The 17,394-nt window shown below is 40.6% G+C and overlaps 1 protein-coding gene across 2 annotated transcripts in view; it reads left to right on the top strand.

The window, feature by feature from the left end:
* Positions 1–17,053, top strand: part of LOC116272542 (aromatase-like) — a 91,546-nt gene extending 74,493 nt beyond the window's left edge. The window contains exons 4-9 of one of the 2 annotated variants that reach the window (XM_031661279.1): positions 4,459–4,635; positions 7,939–8,053; positions 10,772–10,886; positions 11,354–11,516; positions 14,018–14,259; positions 15,502–17,053. In XM_031661279.1, coding sequence (XP_031517139.1) covers positions 4,459–4,635; positions 7,939–8,053; positions 10,772–10,886; positions 11,354–11,516; positions 14,018–14,259; positions 15,502–15,750 — 1,061 coding nt within the window. In that variant the 3' untranslated portion in view covers positions 15,751–17,053. The remainder of the gene's footprint in view (positions 1–4,458; positions 4,636–7,938; positions 8,054–10,771; positions 10,887–11,353; positions 11,517–14,017; positions 14,260–15,501) is intronic. The other variant, XM_031661278.1, reaches the window with a different exon arrangement.
* The last annotated feature ends 341 nt before the right edge of the window (positions 17,054–17,394 follow it).

Genomic DNA, 17,394 nt, shown 5'->3' with positions numbered 1-17,394 from the left:
CGTTAAGAATTTAGCATGTCACCCATATGTTTGATTTAAACATGGCCACACAATGTGTTTGCTGAGTGCTTGACTGACAGCCCAGATGATTCAACAAGAAGCAATTTGTGAATGAAATTAGAGAATTTTAGAACTGAGAGGGACCATATCTGTCATCTAACCTCTGATTTTAACAGTTGAGGAAATAAAGTCCCAATGAAGTTATGATTTTCACCCAGGCAAAACAGGGAGTAATGAATGAGCTGAGACTCGGTTGCAAGCCTCCTTATCCAGTGATTTTTCTCCCTTTACCTCATCATGCTGGAAATGAAACTATTGGGGAATACACATGACTAAGCCTGGACATTACTATCAAGCATCAAGAAAAATAATCGTGCCCTAGAAACCTTGTTAGTGGTGGAATCTGGGGCTAGATGATTTTAGGTCCGGCCCTGTCTATTCACAGCCTTCCCTCCAGCAGCCCGTGCTGTGAACCCAGGTCACCACCTTCCGTGTGCCTGCTAAGATGGGGAGAGCTATGCCAGTACCTGTGCCCACTGGGTGTTGAGTCCAGCCTTCAGAGCTGCCCCTCATCAGGACTCAGCACAACTCTTGCTGTAGACCCCAGTGTATCACTTTCCTATTGCTGCTGTAACAAATTGCCACAAAATAAGTAGCTTACAAGAACACATTTATCTCACAGTTCTGTAGGTCAGAAGTCTGACATGGATCTCAGTGAGCTGAAAATCAAGGCATAGGCAAGGCTATGTGCCTTTCTGGGGGCTCTAGGAAAGACTCTCTTTGTCTTTTCCAGCTCTAGAGGCCAGCCACATTCCTTGGCTTATGGCCCTTTCCTCCAGCTTCAAAGCCAGCAACAGTGGATTGAGTCCTTTGCACGTTACATCTCTGGCCCACCTTCTGTCATCCCATCTCTCTCTGGCTTTGACCTTGGCTTAGAAAGGTCCTTTGCCTTTTTTTTTTCTTCTTCTGAGACAGAGTCTTGCTCTGTCGCCCAGACCAGAGTGCAGTGGCGCCATCTCGGCTCACTGCAAGCTCCACCTCCTGGGTTCACACCATTCTCCTGCCTCAGCCTCACAAGTAGCTAGGACTACAGGCACCCCCCACCACGCCCGGCTAATTTTTTGTATTTTTAGTAGAGATGGAGTTTCACCGTGTTAGCCAGGATGGTCTCGATCTCCTGACCTTGTGATCCACCCGCCTCGGCCTCCTGAAGTGTTGGGATTACAGGCATGAGCCTGTAATCTTTGCTTTTAAGAACTCATGATGAGGTTTGTCCCACCCCATTTCAAAGTCCTTAACCTTAGTTATATCTGCTACTTTTCATGTAAAGTAACGTATTAGTTGGTTCTGGGGATTATGACCCAGACAAATTTAGGGTGCTATTATTCTGCCTATCACTCATGTTGGGGGAGATAAATCTCCTTATACCTTATAAAACTATGGAACGAATTAATGGAAAAAGTATAGGACTTGGTATTACAGGTTGTGAGTTTGAGTCCCAGCACTGCCACTTGCTACCTATCTGACCTTAGGCAAGTCGCTTCACCTTTCTGAGCTTCAGTTTCCCTATTCACAAAAGGTGATAAATGTTATAAAACTTGCACTCTAGGGCTATTGTGAAGAGCAAATGAAATAATGCTATAAGATCCCACGTTTGACTTTTTCATTTGGCTCAGGCATATTAGGAATATGTGAACTAGTATTTAGGAGTAGTTAACTTTCACATACCAATATCCTCTACCCTGACATGCAAGAGCTAATTAAAAGAATCTCTAAGTTCATCCATTTGTTTGACAAACCACTGTTGTCATCACTGAACTAGGTACCAAGATACAATGACAAACCAGATGTGGTTCCTGCCCTCGAGGAACTTATAATGGGGGAGGGGGGTTTGAATTAGGAAGGGGCAGCCCAGCACATCACCAAACACTACCCTAGGTGATAGTAATGCTGGCGGTTGCACGGAGTGATGCCAAGTACAGATGAACAGGCCATCTAAAGCACACTGAGGGGCAGGGGAGACTTTTCAGAGGACTGGATGCTCATAATGAGTAAGGTAGAAGCTAATTAAGAAAACAAAAGACAAACATTCTAGGAGTAAAGAACAGGATAGCCAAAGGCACAGATGAATAGTTAGACATGACGCATCCAGGGCCCTGTCAGTAAGTCCTTGTGCCTGGTGCAGATACATTCAGGGACGTGGCCAAGGGGAGGGCAGGGCCATATCACCAAAAATCTCTCGGTTAAGGCAAGGAATTGAGCTTATCTCAAAAACTATGGAGAATCACTAAAGATTTTAAGCAGAATGATATGAACATATTTGTATTTTATAAAAATCCCTCTGGTAGCAGAGAGAATGACTAATTGGAAGGAAGCAGGACCGTGAGCAGTGAGAACATTTAGGAGCTACTGCAGTGATGCAGGAAAGGTGGAGGGGAGGCTGTGGGTTCAAGATAGTCAAAAGGATAGACCCTACGGTAGTAGACCCTATAGTACTTGGAAATTAAGCCAAACATCTTTGTGACTTTTTTTTAGATAGCCTTCTATAGGGAAGATCAGGGTTTCTACAAAAAAGTGCTACACAATTGGACCCAAATTCATAATCCCAAGAAATAGGAGGCTAATTGCTTATTGGAAAGTTCACTGTGGTGTCTGACATTTCTATAATCAATAAGAGTCCTAAGCATTTTTCAGTGAATTTCCTTTTAGAGTTAGACTCCCTGTTGGTTTTCCTGATATAGCAGAAAGTTTGGCACAAGTTTCAGTAACGTTAATGAAAGTATTGACTTACTAGGTGAGTCTGTAGAGAAATAGTTAAGTGCAACTTAGGCAATGGCCCATCTTGGGAGGTGGGGAAGGGTGGGAGCGAGGGGTGAAGAAATAGCATATGTTTCCCAAAACTGCCGAGAAATGTGTCCATATTGATGGTATTTGCTGTTTGCTTGCCCAATTTTCTTTTGACTGGACAGATTCAATACGTTTTGGCACATTTTAAAAATTAAATCATATCTACATCATACCACTGCCTATAAGCAATGTTATTACATTTTTGCCCATAAGTTTGGCATGTGGCTTCAAGCTCTTTAAACACAGAGGCAAATCATGCATGAGCCTGGGAGAAAACCACCAGTGACATTCTAAGCCAACCCTTCCACACAAAGGGTTGAGTCATTTGTCCTGCTTGCTGAAGTGGCAGTCACCCAGAGAACAACATCCTGGTCTTTCACATCTGCCAAGTCCTTCCTATGGTCAGAAAGCCTGCTCCTACCTCAACCTTCCTTCCAAGATGTATGGAAATCTCAAAAGTCTAGGACCAGTCCTCAGGCCTCCTTTCTTGTTTGCAAAGTATACCTTCAGGCATGGGGGTTCTGCAGCTTAACCCAGTGTGTGTGTGTGTGTGTGTGTGTGTGTGTGTGTGTGTGTGTGTGTGTTTAAGAGAGAGAGAGAGAGACAGAGGATAATCTTCTTCTGGAGTTACATCTACAAAGTTTCCCAATATTTTTTATCTCATTTCAAAGACTCTGACGTTAACAACAAACATGAATAATAAAAGATTTAAAAAGAAAGATTACTCCTAAAAGAAGCTTAAAGAAACTTAACACAAAGAGAGAAAGGGGCACTTTAAGGGTTAAACCCTCCTGTGTAGGCCACCCACCATCAGGACTGCTCAGATAGTCAGGAACAGGGCAAGAGTGAGATCAGAGCCAGTTTACTCTGTTTTCATTCATTCATTCTTTCCTCTGTTGAAAAAATATGTATGAAGGCCCCCATGGACCATCAGCTTGAAGGGCAATGCTAGTGAGCGACTGTCACTGTCCTTAAAGAGCTCTCAGTTCAGTGAGGGAAGACTGGTAAGCAAGCAAGGAATTGCTTAGCTGTCATGCCGTTGGTTGAGTAAAATAAACCTGGAAGTAGTTTGAAGAGAAATCAAAATTAAGAGAAGGGCACTTTGGGGGATTTTTACAACTAGCCTTTTACACTTTAACAGGAAGCACCTTAGATCAAATAGGATCCAATTTGACCAGTTTTCCAGTAATATCCTGCCACCTGTTGAAACACAAAATAAATATGATCCTAGGCAAATCCAAATCAGCTTTGGAGGGAAATGTATACAATAAATATGAAAAAATCACTGATTTGTGAGTTATGACCACAAGTACTAAATGTTTCCTTTGCAGTCTCATAAATGGCTGGCTAGAGCATGAAAAAAGTTGAATTTTTAACAGTTTGTTTAAAATAATATTTGTCCCTATCTTCCTTCCATTCATTCATTCTTAACTATAGGATAGTACGTGCTTATGGAAAATCACAGAAAAGCATAAGATGATGAAAACTTCCACCCAATTATTAAATAAAAAATTGTGGACAATTAAGCTCCAACATAAAAAGCCAGAATGGCCTGATTTTGTGTGTGCCCTGGAGTTCATGATGGCTGATTCTCTGATGTGTACCCTGCAGCTCTGTCGGGCCCCGGCCTTGTTCGCATGGTCACAGTCTGTGCTGAATCCCTCAAAACACATCTGGACAGGTTGGAGGAAGTGACCAATGAATCAGGCTACGTGGACGTGTTGACCCTCCTGCGGCGTGTCATGCTGGACACCTCTAACATGCTCTTCTTGAGGATCCCTTTGGATGGTACTGACATTTTCACTCTCGCATCTTGACCATCTGTCCTTTATTGAACAAGGAGCTAGGAGGGTTAGCAGACCAAAGGAATCACATGCCGTTTTCTACATTGCTCTTGTTCAAACATTTCTAAGTACTCCTTGTTTTTTTCCCTAGTGTTTCTGCTTTATTCACTTATAAAATATAAATTTCCATAAAGTAGGGGCCAGCATCTATTTCTTTTGTATCTTTCCTCATTACTCTAGGAAATAGAATTCTACCCACAGTTGAAACTTAACAACTGTGATTAGTTCATTTGGTTATTAGCATATCCTACCACCAATCAACTTTATATATTTAATCATTTCCAACTGTTCTTTTGGGCATGATATATACATACATATATACACACGTATATACACACACTCCTCCCTCAAAGCTACTAAACATGAAAATATCATGCCTATATGATAAAAATGTCAATATTGCTGGTGATACTGATGCTGACGGAAATGATGATATTAGCTGCCATTAACGTAGTATCTAATGTGTGCCAAACAGTATTAAAAATTGCTATATATACATGTTTGCCATTTATTGTTTATAGTCTTAACAAGATGTCTCACTCAAAAGGCTAGTTTCCTCACTATGATACAGAAATGAATATGAAAACGTGTGCATGCTCACGTCAAACTCATAGAACTTGGTTTTATTTTGGCAGGATTAAACCAATTTGCAACCTGAGTACAACTGCCAATATTTCGGCTAGTTCTTGAAAAGTTGTGCCATTGTGCAAAAGTCCTTGACTTTTTGATAACTTTTTAACCTAATGATCAAACACCTGACAGGAATGGAATTCACTGGACTTGTACCTAATTGTTTTACACTGTTTTCTACGGGTTACATTTTTTATTGCCATTGCGACCTTTATCCACACACTAACCTGGAAAGTATAGGAATTAAAAAATTGGTATTCTTTCTGATATACCTTTTTCGTTTTCTTCTTAAAGTCATTTAAATTATATATTACTCTTAAAGAATGTTTTGGTCTCCATTTTAGTAGTCTGTGCATAAGGTACTAATACATGTACACAAAGAAAAATTCACAAGCCCATTCAGATGTCTTTTAGAACATTACCTACCACTAAATATTTATACAGTTGACATAATGCTTATTATGCCCTTGAATAATAGAATTTGTTTTTTATTACTTCTTATCCATAAGCATTGGCCTTATATTATCTCAAGAGGAACAGAATTTATTATTAAACAAGATTCTTAAATCCATTATTCATATCGTGACCTCATACATTTTGTAACCCTAGTAGTGAATATACCCTAAAAACCTATAAATCCCCCAAATCACTCTACTGATCAAAAAAAAAAAATGTACATGCAACTCTACCACCACACCAAAAAGCATAAATCACTTGAGTAGTTTGGTGGTTACCAGAGGAAGGGAAGCGTAGTTGGGTAATGGGGAGAGAAGAGATGAAGAGAAGTTGATTAATGGGTACAAAAATACAGGTAGATAGAAGAAACAAGACCTAGTGTTCAATAAATCAGTGTAGTGAAGAAAATAAATAATAATCTATGTACAACCAAGTAGCTAGTAGAGAATAATTTGAATGTTCTCAGCATAAAGAAAAGATAAATGTTTAAAGTGATAAATATCCTCATTACCCTGATTTGGTTATTACACATTATACAAATCTATCAAAATATTACATGTACCCCTAAATATGTGTATCTATTATGTATCAATAGAAAATTAATCATTTGGATTAATTCCATTCTGCTGTTGGCATTAAGTATGTACAACTCAGTGTGACTTTTCCTGAATTAACACCAGTGTTCATTGATTCAAACATTCATTCATCAAACATTTATTGATTGCCTATTTTATGCCAGGCACTGTTTTAGGTTCTGGGGACATAACAGTGACCCAGACGGATAAAGTTCTTGCCTTCAAGGGACTTACATTCCAGTGGGTGATATGGACAGGAAAAGAAATAAATATCTAATAAAATATTAGGCAATAGTAAGTGCCTTGAAGGAAAAATGAAGCAGGGTAAGAGGACAGGAAGTGAAGGAGGGCAACAGTGGGTGTGGGCACTCCCTATTGCCACACTGGCTGTATGGTTTTGGGCAAGCTTCCGAATTTCTATGAATTGCAATTTCTTCAACTGCAAAAGGATGACATCACAAAACCCATGGCAAGAATATGAAAATGAAATTAAAAATCTCTTTCACGGCCGGGCGCGGTGGCTCAAGCCTGTAATCCCAGCACTTTGGGAGGCCGAGACGGGCGGATCACGAGGTCAGGAGATCGAGACCATCCTGGCTAACAAGGTGAAACCCCGTCTCTACTAAAAAATACAAAAAACTAGCCGGGCGAAGTGGCGGGCGCCTGTGGTCCCAGCTACTCGGGAGGCTGAGGCAGGAGAATGGCGTAAACCCGGGAGGCGGAGCTTGCAGTGAGCTGAGATCCGGCCACCGCACTCCAGCCTGGGGGACAGAGCCAGACTCAGTCTCAAAAAAAAAAAAAAAAAAAAAAAAAATCTCTTTCACAAAGCGCCTAGCATGGTGACTGGTATTTAGCAGTTGGAAATAAATGTCTATTCTCTTCCCTTTTGTATATTATCTGGTATAATTTGAAAAAGTAAGGGTTTTATTTCCTCTAGTATTCAATTTAATTAAAGAACATTTGTTAAGAGCTGATTGTGTGTGAGGCTTAGGACAAGGCATTGAAGAACACAAGATGAATTCTACACTCTGGATTGAATATAAATAACTATGAAAGCTACGTGATGAGTGCTATGGGGGAAAAATGAACAAAGCACCATGAGAACATGATTAGAAGCTATTAAGTGTATAATCCATATAAACTGTCCACTTCATGGCTCTGCTTACCCAACACCAAATGAAGTTAAAATGTGCTTGTTAGCCACCTAACAGGCTCCACTTTTTGCACTCCCAGGTACCAGAGTGAAGGCCATAACAGCCGTAATTACTAGTTCCATTTGTCCAGAGAAACAGGAGCAAGTTGGAAGCTCAGCCCGAGGAGAATATGTGAAATTACAGGTTGAAAACTTGAAAACTAGCAACTCATTGGTTAACTAGTCCAATTTGGGTGGTAAGGAGAACAAATCAGTGCTTGATTTCTCTAGTGGTATTCACATGGCTAAGACTCCTGCTGAAGATGGAACCTCGCTTAGCTTAGAACCCCGCACTATTAGGAGAATCTACAGGAATGTTTTCTGCCCAGACCACCCTTCTTAGGCTCACATTTTGCTCAACTGCTCTTCCTTGTGCGTTTTTTTTTTCCTACAGAAAGTGCTATCGTGGTTAAAATCCAAGGTTATTTTGATGCATGGCAAGCTCTCCTCATCAAACCAGACATCTTCTTTAAGATTTCTTGGCTATACAAAAAGTATGAGAAGTCTGTGTAAGTAATACAACTTTGGAAGATTTATGAGTACAATTGGATTGGTTTTTTCCCCTTGTGTCTTTGCTGTTTTTGTTGGCCTCTCCGGTAACTTTTCTGCTCTCTAGAGCCCACAGGGAGCTGTTGATTAGGTTGCTGATGAAACACTTTTTACAGCAATCTGGCTGCATTTGGCCAGACCAGAGAGTAAATGAAGCCTTTGGCTGGGCGGCTTCTCGGCAAGGGGTCTGAGTGTGTGGTCTTGGAGCTTCAACTCGGGAACTAGGACATTGGTGTGTTTTGAGTTGAAGAGAAGGGTTGACTGATCCTGTCATTAAAATCTGTCAAAATTATCTTTGCACAACGGAAAATCTGGAACCATAGAATCAATTTATAGTTGTGTTGTTTTTGAATGAATTTAACATAATTTAACTTGTAAGAACTGACATTAGTCTCAATACAATTTTTTCTTAATGAGTATAACTAACTTCAATAAAATGTGTGTGGGTTTTTTAAATTAGGTATCTTGTGCTTTGGGGGTCCTGAAATTGTCATTAAATGGCTTTGTTTTGATCTTAGAATTGTCCATCAGAAAACCGGACAAATGCCCAGTGGCCTACAGGCTAATCAATGGGTTTGTAGAGTACAAGTAGCCAGTCACTAAACACTGCTACCTCTAACCACCAGTGGAAAGCCTATGGAATCTAGAAGCCTATGCTTTGTGTCCTGTTTCTAATGGCCTTGGGAAGTTATTTAAAGTAAGATATAACCTATCTTCTAGAGTAGGGGCATAGGTTAATGACATCATATAAGTAAGGCAATTAGCATAGAGCATGGCACATAGAGGGTACTAAATATGTTAGTTTCTCCCTTTCCTGTGTTCATATCTTCCTCAGATGTTCCTAACCATCTCAAGTTCTCCATCTCTAAACGTCCCCAAGCTTGTCTGAAGACCTGACCTTATTCTACTTGTGGATTTTGAAATTCAATAATATTAGTTTCTAGAGAAGAAGCCAACTTGATGTTGTTTTGTTTATTCTCTCATGGTTGATGAGTACTAGGTGAATGTTTTAGACACTTGGTTCTTTATACATTTCATTCCCACCAGAGCTTATTGTGACTTGAAAACAAATAGATAAAAGATTCATCTCTTCCCTGTGATCAGAGCTGGTGGCAGTGGTAGTGGTCTGAAGAGTTCATTACATAGTTCTTAGTCATTAGTTTAGCCTTGGTCTTGGCCATTGGACCTATAGAAATTTATTGTACAAGTCTGTGTAAAGGTTTCTCTTAGGTTTCTGCAGTTCCATCAAGGAACTCTCTATGAATTTACAGGCTAGGGGCACTCCAACACCTCCCAGACCATTTGGGGCTAGTGCTCAGATGGGAATGCTATGAGCATTCTCGGCCTACTAGGAAGAGGGCACCACAGCCCAACTGAGTGAATATCTGTTAATTGTATGTAGGAGTTGCTCAGCAAACATTTGATGAATGCATGGATCAGTAGGGTATTTAAGTGTATCAGTGAACATGTCAATTAGAATTTGAAAGATGGATTTATTATACATTTAACGTAATACAGAACATTGTTCCCTGGGATAAGGGAACAATACACTTACAAAGAACACATACACTTAAGGACAGAGATAGGAAAAATTGAATTTAGATTCAAGGTGACTTTATTTTTCATCTAGTGTGATCCCTTCACTTTAAAAGGATGTAGGGCCCAGAGACTCAAAGTATCTTACATAGAAAGAGAACAACCTGAACACCTGACCCCACCCCGTCCAAGTGTTCTTTCAACCACACTGCCAAAATACCTATACATATTTATGCAACTGTTTATTCATTCAACACATATTAGTGTTTACAATGTGGCAGAAACTAACAAGGCATGAGAATAAACATCAAGAATGATACCTAGTCACTGGAGTTTACTGTTTATAACAGGAATCTCAAACTCAACAGTCTTCAGGACTAGGCAAAGAAAAGCAGGCTATGGGGGCCGGGTGCAGTGGCTCATGCCTGTAATCCCAGCATTTTGGGAGGCCGGGGCGGGCGGATCACCTGAGGTCAGGAGTTTGAGACCAACCTGACCAACGTGGTGAAACCCTGTCTTTACTAATAATACAAAAAATTAACTGGGCATGGTGGTGGGTGCCTGTAATCCCAACTACTCAGGAGGCTGAGGCAGGAGAATGGCTTGAACCTAGGAGGTGGAGGTTGCAGTGAGCTGAGATCATGCCACTGCACTCCAGCCTGGGCTACAGACTGAGACTTTGTCTCAATTAAAAGAAAAAGAAAAAAAAAAAAGCAGGCTGTGGAAACATAAGACAAGGAAATGGAGGTGCCTGTGGCAAACTGAAGAGCACCTGACAGCACTCACAGGTTTTTTTTTGTTTTTGTTTTAATTTAAACATTGTGCCTGCCAAATCAGAAATTGGAAAATATTGCTAGATTTAGCCTTTTGCTATCAATTTTTAACCCTTAACTAGAAGTCACAGCCTTGATTTTGCTACCAGAATCCAGAAACCTTAGCTAACTCTGGCACCTTAACATGAAGTATAAGGTCTATGTAATTTAAGAGTATTTATGAAGAAATAAAACAGTAATTCACTGACTCATAAGCACCAAGGGTTTCAATTAAAGCAGATCATTTTACCTAAATACATGGCAAATAAATCTGTTTCACTAGATGTCTAAACTGAGTACAAATAGACTATATTTTGACTTTTTTTCCAGCAAGGATTTGAAAGATGCCATAGAAGTTCTGATAGCAGAAAAAAGACGCAGGATTTCCACGGAAGAGAAACTGGAAGAATGCATGGACTTTGCCACTGAGTTGATTTTAGCCGAGGTACTGACCTGAACTAACCGTAACTCCCATGCCACATATGTTATGACTGTGTAGAGGTGTGTAAAGATCCCCTTTTGTAACTGTTGTGTATTTCTGCTTTTAAATACTTTCTCTAGCAGTTCTATAATCCCAATTCAAATAGCCAACACATTAGGTATTTCAGTAAGGCCTTTAAGATTGGAACATTCTAGTAAGACTGACTGCTAAGATTGTGACTCTTCTGTGTAACAATATAAAATATGAAAACAAGTTGGGGGAGGCCAAAGACACTACATACATAGACAACCGGCCTAATTGTTCATCTTTCAGCTAAAGATGGTCATGTAAAATGTCCACAGTCAATCACAGAGACATGTGGTTTCTATTATTTCATTTTGTTGAAGTTGTTGATCCTTGAGTATCACCTCCCCTCATTTTTTGAAACTTTGATTCACTTTCCAAATTTTTCCTGTCTTCCAATTGTTCAGAAACGAGGTGACCTGACGAGAGAGAACGTGAACCAGTGCATATTGGAAATGCTGATCGCAGCTCCTGACACCATGTCTGTCTCTTTGTTCTTCATGTTATTTCTCATTGCAAAGCACCCTAATGTTGAAGAGGCAATAATGAAGGAAATCCAGACTGTTGTTGGTAAGAATTTATCAAATAAATAACACAGCTTAAAAACAATTTCTTCTGAATGTCCATTTCTTATGTCCTAAAAATCTGATATCAAACATAAAATTTTTTATAATTCACTCCAAACAATAAAGCAAGACATTCTGTCACATTTGATTATACCAGATAGACTGAAAAGATGGTTCTTTCTGTTGTCTTAATCATAAAAGTAATACATGCTCATTGGGAGGAATTTAAATCACAGTGATGTGTAAAGCAGTAAGTGACATCCCCCAATCTTTTCCACTCTCCTCTCCAGCCTCATCCCCACTCTCCAGTGGCAACCATTGTGAATAGTTTGCTGTGCATTTGCTAAAATCTTTTTCTGTTTGCCCACAAACACATATTTACGGTTGGATTTGTCCATTTTACAAAAATATGGGATCACGTACAGTGTTCTGTCTCCCTTGTCAGTTACAAAAGACTTTTGTGGAATCTCCCAGGGAAATGATCGTCTCTCATTTATAGCAGTGTTTCTGGGCTTCAAGCGACCCGTTCACAAATGAACTTCCAGTTTGTGGCAGAATGAAGAGGAGAAGATGACAGCAAAGACAGGGGAGTGATACATATCCCTCTCCACTCCAATCCAGTGATGCCAGCCCCTTCCTCTCCCCTGCCCTCTGCTCCTCTGCAGCGGAGCTTCCAGGTCCACACTCAGGTCTTCCCCAACTCTACTGCTTCATTGCTCTGTCTCCGCTTCAGTTTCATCCTGCTCCACTCTTCTACAGCAACAACCATGCCAACTTTGAAAGAAATCAAATTTGCTTTCTGGGAGAAAGCATAATTCCTCATTTGACACTTCCTTCACATGAGTAACCTTTTAGGATTACTCATTTCTTACAAATGTGAAGAGATATCACAGAATGTAGACTTCCCTCTCTTGACTTTACACAGACCCTGCAAAACAAGTTATTTGGTTGTAGAAGGGCATCATCTTTTTCAAACCATGGGAGTGCTGCTTGAAATAGTTAAACATAAGGAGAAATGTCACTGAAGGGTTAAATATGGGAGAGAAGGGATCTGCAGATGCCTCACACAGGTGGGAAGTTTCCTGGCAAGGTAGATAGCAAGGAGTCGGAATAACATCTAGACTTCAAATTTCAGAATGTTTTCTTGACTGCCTCCTCTCAGGTTCTCAGGTTCTGTGCCAGGTGCAGGGCTACAGCCCTGAACAAGCCAGCACCATCCCTGCGCTCGCGGGGCTCACGGTCTGGTGGGAAAAAGAAAACAAGCTCAATACAGTAAAAAGAGACCGAAGGAGGGCGTTCAAGGAAACCATAAGCCTTTAATGCATATTGAATACAATTTATTTGAGAGGTGAAATGTGCGCGTACATGTTGATGTTCCCTGACACTTCAAAAGGCCTCTGCAAAGATGGAAAAGCAGCAGAGCCATTTGCAATTGTCCATGCTCCCTCCTGTGTGCCACACACAGACTGGGTAACTACTTCCTAGTGAACACCTTTGGTCACCATCTCCGTCATCTTCCTTTCTACTTCCCAACCCCAGCTATACAGGCCCCATTAGACCCTTGAGTGTGCCAACAGCAGTATGTAAGGGGAAGGGCCATGAGAGGACTCTGACCAAACTAGACCTTTCCTCAGTAGCTTGGTTGTATATGAGACAGGGCTGCCTCAGGACCCTGGGCTATTTTTTATTCTGCAAAAGTGGCATCTCTGAAGCTTTACCATGTCTGGGAATAATCTGAGCCTCTTTGACCAGTGTCAGGCCAATCTGAGACAGTGAGGGTGTCCATCAATCCCCAGCTCACCCGGGGCTGATCTGAGGCACCTATTTTGTCATGGTGGGGAGAACGTCCTTGTCACTCTACTGCAGGTCTTTCTTGATGAGATGCCGAGGGACTATCAGTGATATGTAAGGGCAGATGACTGCACAGGTAACCAGAGGAGAAAATTTCGTTGAAATGAATCAAATCTGCCATCTCACTTTGACTCTGCAGCAGCCTGTGCATCATCTCTGGGATGGTTGTGGTGCCAGTTTGCTCACAAGTGAAGAGAGGAAATGAATGTCCCCTACAATTTAGAGCAGGGAACAAAAACTCAAAGATTTCAGAAAGCAGGCAGATAAGATGAATGTTTGAAGCAGATTGGGCACGGTCTAGATGGAACTGTATGACTTATGCCCCCTCTAAAAGGGTAATTGGCCACTCAGCGTCAGCCCATTATTGCTATGTGGGAATGTAAGTTCAGCATCACCAAGTTTTCTGGATATTCAGGCTTTTCTATAAAATCCTCCAGTTTTTAAGGTAATTGGCTTCATATCTGAATTTTTATAAAACACTTTGTGGACTGAGCGTAACATATTTGGCCCTGGTTGCTGGTGTGCATTAGAATTAGAGCCACAGTTTTTTTTCAACCAAGAGCAAACTGTTTTGTGGAAAAAACAGGAGCTTTGATGCCAATCACAGATGGAAACTAACATTACCTTATTTGTCCCTTTTATCTGTTTCCACAGGTGAGAGAGATGTAAAGATTGATGATATGCAAAAATTAAAAGTGATGGAAAACTTCATTTATGAGAGCATGCGGTACCAGCCTGTCGTGGACTTGGTCATGCGCAAAGCCTTAGAAGATGATGTAATTGATGGCTACCCAGTGAAAAAGGGGACGAACATTATCCTGAATATTGGAAGGATGCACAGACTCGAGTTTTTCCCCAAACCCAATGAATTTACTCTTGAAAATTTTGCAAAGAATGTAAGAGCCCTTCCTTAAAGTTGAGCATGCCATTCTTGAAAATGTCAACTGTTAAATCCTTGCACCATAAACGTTTCATTTTTCTTACTCATTCCCTCTGCCACCTCACCAGGAGCACACATGTACCCTAGCTTGGAGCAGGGCTCCCGTATTCATCCTCAAGCCTTCAAGGATGCTGGGTCTCCAGCTCTAAGAAGTATCTACATGGTGGCCACAAAATAGGTCAAAATGTGAAAAAGCTGGGCCCTTAATTTGGCTAAAATGAGGTGATTTTTGTTTAACCCAACCAACCTACTTTTCCATTTAAACTTTGTCATCATGTCATCAGATTCAGCTATAGCACCATCTAAGCAAAGGAAAGTCCACTACTGCTTCAGATGAAAATCAAATGAGACCAGAAGATTTGGTTTTAGCAAAGTGCCTTTGGCTCATCAAATGGCCCCATGAGCAGTAGGTCCCATTCTAAATAGGACTTACTAATTAGAAGAGAGACAGTTTTTCTTTTTTTTATAATTGATGTGTACTAGAGATTCCACCTTCATTAGGTCAAATTTTAGGCAATATGTTTTTCAATCTGAATTACATAAGCAGTTCCCTAAGTGCCCTTTTTTCAATTTGCATATGGTGTAGAAACATGATGCTAAAATTAATTAAGTACTCCAATTCATCTTGTTTCTACATGGGCAATCCAGATAATGCCATGTAAATCAGTAAACTGATCAACAAAAATTTGTTGAACATCTACTATATGCCAGGCACTAAGTCCAGATGTGGACAAGACAGATGTGGTCCTCATTAATTTTCTGCATAACTAAAATTAGTTAGATGCTTGGCACTGAATAGGCCAGTAATCTACATCTTTGCTTGCCTTTGTCTCTTATTTGGTATCACAAAAAATAATCTGTGCCTTAGTGACTTATAAAACAGTAGTAAATCTGTGGCTATTCCACAGAGCTACCTGATTATACTAACACTTGCTGTAATAAGATGGTTTGCATTACTCTACCCCAGAACATGAAAGACAAAACTGGGGACTCTCTGCAGTTGGGTCGGATCACAAGGGGTGAATCAAACAGGACACAGAAAGAGCTTGAGTTCCAGTTGTTCATCTGAGGGGCTGGAGGGCATTGTGGCTGATAACCACAACACAGTGTTCTGACTGACCCATGTTTTCAGAATGAATCAAACAGAGACTGAGTGACTCTAGCCTTTAATATTCTGGCTGTCTGATCATTTTCACAGGTTCCTTATAGGTACTTTCAACCATTTGGCTTTGGGCCCCGTGGCTGTGCAGGAAAGTACATCGCCATGGTGATGATGAAAGCCATCCTCGTTACACTTCTGAGACGATTCCATGTGAAGACATTGCAAGGACAGTGTGTTGAGAGAATACAGAAGATACACGACTTGTCCTCGCACCCAGATGAGACTAAAAACACGCTGGAAATGATCTTTACCCCCAGAAACTCAGACAGGTGTCTGGAACACTAGAGAAGGCTGGTCAGTACCCACTCTGGAGCATTTCTCATCAGTAGTTCACATACAAATCATCTATCCTTGCCAATACTGTCATCCTCACAGTGAACACTCAGTGGCCCACTGCATTTTATAGGCATATTTCATATGGGTTGTCACCAAGCTGAGTGCTATTGGTCATCTGCTCCTGTTCACACCAGAGAACCAGACTGCAAGAGAAAAAGCAAAGGCCAAGAGTTTGAGGGAGAAATAGTCAGTGAAGAAACTATCCGTAAAGGCCCGATTCCACCAAATGTGCTCTGAGAAAGATAGGCCTTCATTAACAAAATGTATGTCTGGTTCCCCACTAGAGCTCTACTGCCTCAACCCAAGGTGATTTTTATGTCTGGGGCAGAAATACTCAAGTTGATTAGAAAGACCAGCCCAATGTCAGGGTACCTGGGGCCAAACACAACTGCTAGTGTGAATTAAAATACTTTAATTTTGTTTTCTGTGGGGGTGGAACAGTAACATTCATAGTCTTTGGAGAAATGCTTAGAAATTCAGCATTTGACCCTTCCTGTGAATTAAGCCCAATTAATTCCTGTTTGTCCACATATGATCTGCCTGTGGCAAAAGTTAAATCAGAGGAAATTCTTTCCCAGTCTGTCAATTTATGCCTCAGCCACTTGCCTATACTACAATTCGTTGTATTACCTGTAGATTCAAGTAATACAAACTAATTTAGTAATAGCCTGGGTTAAGTATTATTAGGACCCTGTGTCTGCTGTAGAAAAAAAATTCGCATACTGCACTTCAAATAAAAATCCTTTTGGCATGTTTCCATTTTTGCTTAGCTCAATTAGTGTGGCTAACCAAGAGATAACTGTAAATGTGACATTGATTTGCTCTTACTACAGCTTCAGTGACTGGGGGAGGAAAAGTCCCAACCCAATGGGCTCAAACTTCTAAGGGGTGCTCCTCTCATCCCCTTATCCTTCTCCCTCGACATTTTCTCCCTCTCTTTCTTCCCATGACCCCAAAAGCCAAGGGCAATAGATCAGAAAAGAACATGGTCAGAGTAGAACCCCTGAAGTATTTTTTAATCCTACCTCAAAATTTAAGTTACCTGAGAGATTTAACGTTATCTAGTTCATTGAATCATTGTATGTGGTCATGGATAAAATGCATACCTTGGAATTCGCTTTCTAAAGGAAATCAAATATGAATGGAGGAACTTTTCAAACACCACTTTACTTGTGTTATATAGCCAATATAACTATCTCTACTGAATGTCATTGAAAAACTGAAAAATTAAACTTATTTACAAATAGGTAAATATTTGTCATTGAATCCATTGCCATCCCATTTGACTATTCTTTTCATCCTACTGTATAGTAATAAGGCAACAGCTGAGTATAAGATGAAAGTGTAATCTCCCTGAAAGCAGGAGCTATTTTCTTTCTTCTGTAATCCATCTGCATCCCCATCTCCCCATCCTGTCTCCCTGTATTCTCTCCCAAGCTCAGTTCCGAATAGGCACTCCTGCTCAGAGATACTCCCAACTGATGCAGAAACCAAATAAAGAGGTAGGTATTCCAAGAATTCAAGAATGGATATGAGTAAAAAATAAAACATTTAGTTGAGCTTGGAATTATTTGGATCATCTATATGGCCTAA

This window comes from Papio anubis, unplaced genomic scaffold (assembly GCF_008728515.1).
Source record: "Papio anubis isolate 15944 unplaced genomic scaffold, Panubis1.0 scaffold124, whole genome shotgun sequence".
NCBI lineage: Eukaryota > Metazoa > Chordata > Mammalia > Primates > Cercopithecidae > Papio > Papio anubis.
This window is presented reverse-complemented; position numbering and strand designations above follow the sequence as displayed.